This window comes from Vanessa atalanta, chromosome 9, assembly GCF_905147765.1.
Source record: "Vanessa atalanta chromosome 9, ilVanAtal1.2, whole genome shotgun sequence".
NCBI lineage: Eukaryota > Metazoa > Arthropoda > Insecta > Lepidoptera > Nymphalidae > Vanessa > Vanessa atalanta.
The window spans coordinates 8,461,346-8,473,366 of record NC_061879.1 but is presented as its reverse complement, the minus strand read 5'-3'; the positions used below and the strand labels follow the sequence as shown (position 1 = coordinate 8,473,366).

General features: G+C 34.3%; 1 protein-coding gene across 3 annotated transcripts in view; it reads left to right on the top strand.

Annotated features, from left to right (window-relative positions):
* LOC125066239 (actin cytoskeleton-regulatory complex protein pan1) overlaps positions 1-12,021 on the top strand; it is a 72,508-nt gene that overhangs the window by 57,655 nt on the left and 2,832 nt on the right. For 2 of the 3 annotated variants that reach the window (XR_007119662.1, XR_007119663.1), the window contains exons 2-5: positions 7,446-7,574; positions 7,906-8,604; positions 10,521-10,619; positions 11,110-11,660. Coding sequence is in view for 1 of the 3 variants with exons in the window: in XM_047674238.1 (XP_047530194.1) it covers positions 7,446-7,574; positions 7,906-8,604; positions 10,521-10,619; positions 11,110-11,520 (1,338 nt within the window). In the remaining 2 variants the exon portion in view is untranslated. The remainder of the gene's footprint in view (positions 1-7,445; positions 7,575-7,905; positions 8,605-10,520; positions 10,620-11,109; positions 11,661-12,021) is intronic. The other variant, XM_047674238.1, reaches the window with a different exon arrangement.

Sequence of the window (12,021 nt, the reverse complement as noted above, 5' to 3'; positions counted from 1 at the left end):
TTATGATACGTTTATGGTTATTTTGTAGATTTGTCTGAAGTAGTATCGGCTAATTAACATTAACGTGTTTATTGATTCAAAATCGTTATGTCTAATGATATGCCTTAAAGATGGACATAACGGACACGATACGATGTCATTATAGTTGTAAAAACACTGATGTCGCGAAAGTCTTGCGTAATTATTTTCATCTGGAGGTCGTTTAAGTGCAAAAATTGTTTTTATAAAGTTTTTTTTTAATATTACCTGTTAAATTAATACTTAAGTTTTTATTAAATTTTATTCAGCAGCTTTTTTATGATCGTTTCTAGTATAAATTTATAAAAAATATTGTATCAAAATGCGCTCAAAAACACGGATCAAATTTATACTGTATTAAAAACGTAAGAATTAATTATATCAAATGTTAGAATTATAACGAAAATATGACCTCTCTGTGGTTAAATCAGACGTCAATGGAGGTTGTGGTTAAGAATAATGATTTATACATGTAATATCGGTTTCTTGATATTATTTCTTGAACGAGACTGATGCTAATTCATCGTAAAGCTATTTTATTATCATTTATAGTATTATTTCTTATAATATCGTAATATTATATCTCTCAGTGAGCGTAAAAGAAAGTCAAACATGGTAATATTGGCTGTTGCTTTGTTTTTATCATTTCTATCACTTTTCCTTTTAAAATAATTATGCGTAAGATCGCTAGCTTTCTTTACACAACTATGGTTGCTTCAAAATGCCTTAAGAGTATTAAGACTATATGTTGATTAAGACATTTGTACTTCAAGGTATGGATATGCACATTTTGTGTAAGAATGTCTTCATTATATCAATAATGCATTACATAAAATATAATTATTTTATTTTTTAACATTTTTGAATATAATTTAACTATTGATTATTATTTTACGAAATATTTAGGAATTCCGGTTAGAAAGGCCGAGTAACTGGCGAAGTAATTGTGTGAAACGGTACTAAAAATAATAACTAACTAACCCGCTTAAATATATTATTTAAAACGACCGCAATAATTACCGCTAATATATAATACTTGCATTAGCATTTCAAACAATGCGTAGCGAGACATGACTTTTGTATACTCATCTTGCTTATATATTCCACTGATAAGCGTGATTATTGTTAAGTCTTCATATATACGAGACCTCGTTAAAACTGAATAGATTTTTATTTATACAAATATTCAATGCCGTGAAACAATATTATTGTAATGATTTAAATGAATTTATACTATAATACGGAGGTTTCCATTCTTACGTAAAATAATGTAGGTGTTCTTGTGTGTGTGTGTTTTAAATAGAAATGCCGATAACAATCGGCTCCTAGATGGTAATTGGTCACCATCACCCATAGAGGTTGTCGGGTTATAAGAGTGGACTGTGAGTGGAGTGGTTTACACTGGACCAATTACCTTTAGAGCAACCAAATAGATTATTAAAAACCGCCTATTACTATGCTATAATATAATATGACTATATCTAAAATAAAATACTTTTAAACGTTGAAAGTAAAGTGTCTTAAAAAATATGCCTCTGCGTAATACCATCGGCAGCAATAATATATTATTATAATAGAAATAAAAGTTTGATAAATATCGTTGAGTAATTTTTGAGTTATCAGTAACATGAACATAAGAAATATGTTGAATATATTTAAAAAGTATGCCCATATAAAATGCATCAATATGAACGCGAACGCAGGTGAAGCGACATGAATTGTATGTAAATACGGGTGAATAAATTATTAATGGCGTATAAGTGTATATTATATGATGCTCGTTCTACGACCTACTTGTGTCTATGCAAATAACTACCATGGTAAAGTTACAGTGACTGCTTCGAGTAATTGTTAGGGACGCCTTTAATTATAAAGCACGGTTGTAAATATGTAGAGTATTGTTGAGTGTGTTATTACTTTAAGTCTTAAGTAGGTATATTCATCTTGATTGACTCCTTGTTAGAACTCGATGCAGATACGACCTTATCGAGATAACGTTTCATCGTGATATTATTTATTATATTTTTTGTAATATAATAAAAATAAGGTATTAACAATACTTACCACTATATAAAATTATGATATTTTAAGTAGACTATTTTATATGGTGATTTTACAAATTGAAGGTAACGAAACCAACGTATGAAAATGTAAATTCTTCTGAGAAACGGCCAGAGGCTTAGTAGTTACTATTTTTCATTAATCAATCATTCAATCCTTCATGAAAATCTAATATCGAACACTTAAGTAAACTTATAAAGAATAATGTTTTAACATAGTTTTTCGCAACAACAAAATACATGGTAAATTGAACATGATTGTTAAAAAAAGAAATTATTCGTTCGAACTTGAACTTTTTTACTCAAATTCTAATCAAAATTAATGTTTGTTTTAATTTTCGTTTCCTTATCAAAAAACTCTTTATTATTTTATTAAACTACGTCATTTGAACTTGTAAAATGCAGGAAGCAACTGCGGAGCACAGCTATTTAGTAATAATAGTTATAATGCTTTGATTTCAATATTAATTCTATAAAAAAGATACATTTGAATTGATATTTTTAAAATTTTTTGTGCCATCCAAAGTGTTAAATATCATATTATGAAATGTAATCTTGTGTGAAAATATAATATTTCTGTAGTTTTTCTTGTTCTTGTATCTTTGATATCGTTTATCTTTGTTCATATCCTATTGTAATAGAGTATATCTGATACCGTTCGTCTTGAGATAGAACACCTCGTCCTCAATAACACAATATCTAGATTTTGTTTTCCAGCAAAGAATGAGTTATGTTATCTTTAGATTTTATTTTATATTAAATTTAGAATAAATTGCATAACAATATATTAACAAGATTTTCAACGAAAGGTATCCTTAAAAGTTATGAATTAATTGCCTCTTTTTGAAACGCTAATCAAAGTCAAGTCTGTTGAACGAAATTGACTTCGATATTAAAGCTTATTGGTCTTCTAGTGCGTCATCGACTACCACCGACCATTGACCAATGAGTATTCAGATTAGTCAAACTGACTTTGAATAGTGTTCTTTAAAACTGTAGGTTAGTCTCTAGATAATGTTAAAATGTCTTTTTTTTTTTATTTACTAATACTTTTGTCAAATGCGTTATAAATAATTACGAAAAAATGTATCGTCAAAATAGTAAAGTTTAGTAAAACAAATTGTTCCGTCTTTTTTGTTTATTGTTAAATTAGTATCTCCTCAGATATATTGTCCGTGTCTTTAGTGTATGTATCTTATTATTAATTTGTATTTTATTTTTTTATTACCAAGAATTACCAAGGTGAGTTTTTTTTTTATATATGGTATTAATATACATTTTCACACCTTATAGCATGCTTTTCCACTTCCATTTGGTGGGATTTAATTTTATTATGTTAAACTTTTTTATGAATCATAGTACAGTAAAGGCTCTAAATTTCCCACTGCTGGGCGAAGGCCTCTTATCCCTTTGAGGAAAAGGTTTGCATATTCCACCACGTTGCTCCAATGCGGGTTGATAGATACGCATGTGGCAGATTTTCATTAAAATTAGACACATGCAGGTTTCATCACGTTGTTTTCCTTCACCGCCGAGCACGAGATGAATTATAAACACAAATTAAGTACCTACATGAAAATTCAGTGGTGCTTGCCTGGGTTTGAAACCGCAATCATCGGTTAAGAAGCATGCGTTCTAACCACTTCACCACGCGGGCCATCTTGACTGTTTATGAATTAAATGACATAAACCGAACAAAAATTTAGTTTTGTCAATAATGGCTTTTACATAGTTCAGTGAATAACATTCATACTACCAAATGTTTTAGCAAAGTCCGTCGTATGTCCAAAGTTAAATTAGCTAATGAATTCGTTATTGGCGAATGTAAAACAAATTTCGTTTCGTCTGCAATATAAGGGGTATCATCTGTGATGTAAACTTTTGCAGCAAATTCCTTGCTCGTATCGCGTGTGGACGAAGACGTGTTTTTTGGCATGTGCCAAAGATGATCGTTTTTGAGGTTCATCTTAGATCACGTCCAAGTCCTGTAGTAATTTTAATATATAGATCGAAGTATTTATAAAATTATTTTATTAATTTAATCTTTCTATCATACGTAACTATAAATTCAATTCAATTGGGAATAACACAGATCAAGGAAGCTTCCCTTGATTGATATTTAACCATAATGTAATCAAAATCAGTTTAGTCGAGTTCTGCGTGACTTGTGGAAAAGACAGGCACATATCTATATGTACACGTATCAATAATATATTGAAGCTGACGATTACATATTTGCAGATTATTTCATGTTATAAACACATTAAGTCTCGCTATTTAAAAGCGGTTACGTCGCAGTGAAAATAAACAATTGACTGGCGGCAGTTCCGTTTGTATGCGAATGGTGCTCGGTTTAATGTCGAATGGCATTAGTAAATTATTATAATAACACAGCGGCTGGGACCGTGTGGCGCAATAGAAAGTGAAACTACAAAATACTGACGATTGACAAACAACGCATCAAATGAATGCGACAGTTGTGTACATTTTGTATTCATTCGAAGGTAATCAGCGACAGTTGAATTCAAATAAAAATAAACACGTCAAAGAGCACTACTAGCAAAGACAGTAATTGAACATCAAACGTTAAGACAATTTTTTATCAATAGCGGAATGAATGTCTCAAATAATCTCATAAATCAAAAATTACTCATCGGATATGTATTTCGTAGATAGCACACAAGATATATCACTTGCGTATTTCAAAATAACAAAAAAAATAATCTTTATCGGTGAAAATTTGAACAGTGTTTATCACATGAAATGACAGAGCTAATGTTATCAGCACTTACTGACATCGACAGTTGTAAGCTGCGCTATCAGAAGATATCGGGTCTACGTTTATTTATAGCGGAATATTGTTTGAAGATAACGCTACTGCTGCACTTAAACTAGTTTTTACGAATCTTTTGCTATAATAGTTAAAAGCAACAAAGTACTTGGAAGATCATTTTAAGTTTAAAAATGATGTTATAGTACTTCTCATATCAAACTATTTAATTAGATCATGGACCCTTGATAGGCTTTGTAGGCTTTAATATATAGATATCCCTCTGGCGCCTGGCTACTTAGCTCAAAGTAAACTTCGCTGTTCAGGGAGAGGCAATAGCGCCAGCGTCTTGGAAATAAATCTTAAGCCTTTATTACAATGTATATGATTGCATATACTTTTTATATTATAATTTGTTATTATTTTATTTTATTAATATTGTTGTACATATATCTATATTTATAATACATATACTAATCATACTAATATTATAAATGCGAAAGTTTGGATAGATGGCTGTTTGTTAGTCAATTAAATCAAAATAGATGAACGGACCTAAATGAAATTTGGCACGGATATAAATTATAGTCTGGAATAGCACGTAGGTTTTATTTTATCCTGTAAAAATCTTAATTTGTGACCTGGCTTATATAAAAAAATGCTTGTTATTCTTCGTTTTCTATGCGTTCACGCATCAGTTATCCGGTTGATTACAAACTGTGCACAGTTGCTTTTGGTACTTGGTTTCTGGTATAGTACTATTAAGGCGGGAATGTCGGATCAAATAATTGTTCACAAAAAAAAAAACTGTGTAATGCGAACGATGCCAAGCATATTAGCTAGCGTTTAATAAGAAAATAAAAAATATATGTATGACTTCCGTTACTTAAAACATGTTATTTTCAAAACATGCATAACTTCTTATAAACATCCGACGTTATGTCTGATAACCTCGTTTCTGTTTGCTCTAGATCTCGTCTAAAGTATGAGCGATGATACAGCTTCAAGTACCTTCGTTATCAAAGAAACAAGAGCTCTTATAAAAATACACATCTTATTTTACAACCGCACGACGACTCCAATTTCCAATGAATAGAATTATCGATACCAATACTAAAATATATATCACTATAATTCACATTTTAAAATATAATTATTTTTTCACATTAAAATTCGGTTTTATTATCTCGACGGTCAATTGCGCGAAGTTAAAGTTACGTCTTCATAACATTTAGTAATGAACATTGGTACAAATAAAAAGCATACCGAAACTAGTTAAAACTCTTGTCTGTATAGTCATGATCGAAATAAGAATTTATTACGATTTTAAATATGAATAAGAAGTACGCATTGATATGTAATAAAGATTCTAATTAAAATAAGCAGCAGTTATATATTTGGTACGTATGTGTATACGTTACACATTCATGTAAATAAGAGTACTTAGCTAATAATAATAATAGATTTTATATAATATTACTCATAAAATAATATAATACAAAATATACAAAAACGAATCAGGAATAGTATGAAACTCCAAACCGTAGCTATAATATACGGTCGAATTTAAGAACTAATACTATGTTCTCTTATGGCCTATTCATTCCGCTTAACTTGCAACAAGGTCAATCTTTTTTATATTTTTTTATAGGTCGGTGGTGGATGGTCTAAAAGGCCATCGAATAGTAAATGTTCACAACTGCTTATTACCATTGGTGCCATAACGAAATTAATCCTTCAATACATCGCCAAAGCCCCACCAACTTTGGGTACTGAGATGTTACGTCCCTTGTGCCTGTAGTTACACTGTCTCACTCACCCTTCAAAACCGGAACACAACAATATTAAGTGTTGCTATTTGGAGATAGAATATATTGTGTGTAAGTAGTACCTACCTACCCAGACGGGCTTGCACAAAGCCTTACCACGCAGTAAAAGTTTTTTTTTTAAATTACATTAAGATTTGGATATACCTAAATCATCCGAATATACCGATATCCGAAATAAATATCATAGCGCTAACTAGCAATTATACTTTAAAATATACATATCTTTGTTAATTTATATTCTCAGCTCAAATGCCTAATAAACGTACTTAAGTAACCTATCAAAGTTAATTCCACGTTTAATTTATGAGTTCTCAATTCAAATTCAATTCACAGGCTTATTATTACCTAACAATGTGTTTAATTCATGGTATGCGAATACGTGTCGCAGCCCTTGATTCCTTTTTGAACAAAATCCAACGTAACCACTGATTTGTAATCACGAGTGACAGTCACTTAATGGAAAATCGTGAATAGCTACTTCAGTGTACGCGTACGGATACTTAAACACTACTTGATTAAGCTAATTTATTTAAGTAATAGTATATTTGGTGCGACAATTAAATCTAGTGAGAACTTTGTAGTCATTGTTTTATTTCTCTTGTAGTCATTATGTTAAAAGCCGAAATTTCATTGAAACGTATATATATTATTCTAGGTCATATAAATGTCACATCTAATTTTTATGTTGCGTTATACTTATTTGTATAACGAATTTTAATATTTAAATTTACTTCGGACATATCAACTTATGTTTTTATTGTTTTATAGACGGGCGGTGCAGACAGCGCCAGCGGAGGCTCTGGTGGCTCGGGCATGGAGTGCCTGCAGTTGCGCTCGCCTCCTGGACCCTTTCATTACCTCATCTCGGAGCAGGCTAAGTCTCTCGTAGCTCTTCAGGTAATTGAGAAATAAATTATTTTATTTGTATGTACTAAATATTAATTTTTCTATAAAAAAATAAATGAATTTATGCTTGTCCTCTATAAGTTTCTCAACTAAGTACCTATTTGTCCAACTGTGATATTGGTAAGTTGATCTGTGATTGAAGGCGAAAAAACATTTGGTATTTATTTGTTACTAAATAGTTACCTAGTTGATGTAGAACCTTATGCTATCCGTTTGAAGCCGAGACGGTTATCCATTTTATATTAAAAATATTAACGTAATCGTAATAATGTATTATGAGAATTTTGTATTCTTTACCTTAATTTAGAACGATCAATTCCAGGAACTCCAGAATGAGGTCGGGGCATTACTCGAATTTCGCGATCTCGTCATCGAGACATTCCCGAACTTGCGCTCTAAGATGGCGCCATCGACACCGGCGAGCGGTACACGTAGGGATTGGGAACCCGGAGTGCGTGTGCGACGTAAGCTCGCCGGAGGCAGTGGAGACACAGCGAGGACAAAACCCCAGCCATCAGTTCAGGATTCTGGTTTCAGTACAGAAACATCGTGTGGCAAAGACGCCCACTCCTCGGCCTCTGCATCCGCTTCCGCATCTCGCTCTCGCCCCCTTGAAGACGAACTGTGGGCACTTCTCGATGTCATACAACGAAAAGGTGTTCGATTACGGGACGAAGCTGAGTTATTACGAGGGGAACTCGACGAAAGACCTTCGGAAACAGCAGAGGAATCCTTCGCACGAGCGTTGTCCACTGGATGTGGGGACTGCACGGACTTGGTTCGGTTACGAACAGAGAGAGACGCTTTACTCGCGCATGCTGCTCAACTGGAAGCGGCAGCGGCTGCCAGTCCACCACCTGCTGCCACCACCCCCCTCGGACGACTGGACAATGCCCTGGACACGCCATCACGACCGCCGCGCGTTCCGACCCCGGACTCGAAGAAGTTCGCTGCGATTCTCCTCGAGAGTAATCCCGTCGAACTTCAACGACAACTACTCATATCCACCGTTCAGAATCAGGTTCGTAATATATTATTTGTTTAGAACTATTTAACGATCAGCAAAAGATTTTTTATTTAACTTAAACATAAAAGAGACAAATTATATAACACATAACCTTTTATTACTTGCAAGTCACCGTTACCATATAATAATGAATTATTTGCTTATTTTTAAAGTTATATGCGATTGCCAATGATGAGTCATGTCTCTTCTGCATAGGATACACATTGCACAATTTACTGGTTTCTTTGTCAACTTTCTCTCCTTGATCAGCAATAGATCCGTAAACTATCAAATATGGACAATCATTCGAAAAAATATGAAAGACTTTTATGATGACAAACATTTCTCTTTGGTCTCTTAATCATGATCATTACTAAATCCCTTTAACAAACAAACACTGGTGATAAAAAAAAAAACATAATATCTCTCCATTGCCCTTGTAATCTTGGTGAATTATATTGCGGAACAAATGAGGTAAAACTGTAAGTGCAATTTGTCAGCGATTAAACAGATTGGTGCACTTACGAAAGCTCTACTAACTAGTTGACGTAACGTAAATTTCGGCAGAATTACGAGGAACGGTAAAACTAATGAAGTGTGGCCAAATCACTCGACAATCGCTTTAAATTAACCACTCACTAAATAGATCTTTCGTGCATCGAATACATCCTTAACTTAAAGAACTGATAACTTCCTTTTTTTGAAGTCGGTTAAATAGAAGGATAAAGAATACCTACATAAATGGTAAAGAAATGATTTTTTGATATCGAGAAAAGGAACGGGAACGACGTCATTGAACTATTTTCTACAATAATAAAACTCACTAATAAAAAATAGATGGATACTGAAACATATTTATTTCGTATCGAATAAAGAAATAAAGAGAAGAGTTATTTATCAACATTTTCTGTAATAAAAATACATAAAAGTTGCTCATGTTCCTTAACGTTATACTCAACCGGGTGGGTTTGTTTTGTTGTAGCCTGATTGAACTCACAACTATAGCCACTTGGACTTATTAGACTTATTTTTAATATATAATTTATTGTCAATAAACGTGCTGTAATATCGAATTAGGACAACCATGTTCTGTAATGATATGTATACAGTTTTGTATTATAAATAAAAAATAAATAAATTTATGGATGTCATATTTATTTTCTTGGAAATACAAATAGCATTACAATGATGAAAGATAATATGTGAAAAAGAGTTGTCAGATAGTAATGCAACAAACAAACACAGCATAAAAAACGCAGTTCACATTCATCATCCGTTTGTCTGAGTTTAGAAATAAATTTCATAACCTCAAGGTTTTCTCAAGCGATGCCCTTTGAATTCCTAATGCGTTTTGCATAATTCATGCATCTTCATTATCGAGAGGTCATATGGATTGTAAAATAATAAAAACATGTCGAAATTTGTGTTTATTGTAATTGACATTATATTTTATGGACCAAAGATGCAACAACCGTTGCTTAAGATTTGTAGCAAACACGTAAAAAAATTGATTACAGAATTGTCCGTTTTGATTCTAAATTGAATTCAAATCTATTTTGATTTCACAACTTGTATATACTTATAATTATTTTACCACGAATTGTTCTTTTTCTTCTTCGTTTTTCTTCTTATTCTTAGTAAAATATCACAAAGTTTACTTTTTATAAATTTTCTCGTTGGCTAGCGTAAAATCCCTAACTTCGAATTCCGTATCGGACCAATTGATTTTTTCCTTTTTTCTATCGGTAATGGGCTGAAGTAAAAATTGACAATTTAAACTCCCGTGCTTTGTGTAGCACTTAAATAAGTTGCCTCTGCGCTTTTACTCACACTTGTTACTATAGGAAGACCTGTTTTACATAAAGAAATGTGATGTATTACATCAATAAATATTTTTAAATATCAATTTAATTTTTTTAATTATTTTTCAGGTGATCAGCTCTAAGCTAAGGCGTGAGGCGGCGCACCGCACAGTGCTGTTAGAGAAGCTGGAGCGAGCACGGGACCAGAATGAAGACCTCAAGTTCAGAGTAAGAGACCCTATATAGTACTTCAATGAATGCGAACTAGGAGATATTTAGTTTACCAAGTGGATGTTTACAATTAACAAACGATGGCGATTGATGATAGAACTTTATAGCTCTTAACAAAATGCCGTCTCAATGAAATAATCACGTCTTTCACCTCGACAATGAATAATATATAATACGTCAATATCATTTTATAGCACTAATTACATATATTGAACTTTTTTTATTTTCCTCATGTTTATCGCGGTGTGATTTTTTTTTGTTCGACGTCAGTTTTTTATTTTTGTCGGTTTTACTACAATAAAGATTACATAGTAGCTGTTAATTAGATATGACAGCGTAGATCCTTAAGTCATTACATTATATTCCGAACCCTAATAAATCCGGTTGTTGAGTATGTATCAAAATTTATTTTTTGAAGATGTTATTGTTATTGATAAATATAAAGAGCGCATACCATCTAACGATGATATAAATCTCCACTCGACAGCTAGAGGAGAAGAGCATAGAGCTAGAGGGAGCGCGCGCGCGCGTCCGCCAGCTCGAGGGCAAGCAGAGCCGCTCGCACAGCAGCATGCGCGAGATGGAGCCGCTGGCGCTGCCGCTGGCGCCGCCCGCGCCCGAGTCGCCGCGGCCGAGCGAGTCGCCGCGCCAGGCCGACACGCCGCGCGCGCGGCCGTCGCGCATCCCGCGCCACACGCACACGGCGCACAAGGCCGCCGCGCCGCGCCCGCCGCCGCGCCCGCCCTCGGCGCACTCGGCGCACTCGGGCCGCTCGGCGCGCTCGGCCGCGTCCACGCGCTCGGGCGGCGCGGCGCGCAAGGACGCCAAGTGCGCCGTGCCCGTGCGCCGCTCGCCCTCGCACGACAGCAAGGTGCGCACGTCGCGCTCCTTCTGGAACGCCTGGTTCTCCTTCAAGGACTCGTAGGCGTCCGACACCGTGTGACAGTGCACCCGATCAGTGACTCACCCGCTAATAACTGTTCTGTGATCGTTCGGTCCCGGGGGCGGCGCGCTCTAGTTCATGCCATTATGTCGATCGTAAGTTTTGGTTTCGTTTCGTTTGGTTCTCGTCGCCGACTATGATTTCTCACGGTCCGGTCGCGTCTCGAGCGGTAGGACTCGGACCGAATGGTAGAGTAGACGGTAGCATGTCACTAACCGATCTCCCACTAACTACACAGTTAACCGCCATGTTCCATGTAATTAATAAACGCTTTGAGAATTATCTTCTTTCTGTCAGCGTCGAGGAGACAAATAATTATATAAAAAAAAAAAATACCCAAATTTAATTATTATTATTTTAGTCTTAGTTTCTTTGTCGAAATTATTATTTTAAGTAGAAAAATACAACAAAAATCGAAGCACATAAAATATAAGAGGTGTTATGTAAAAGTTGATG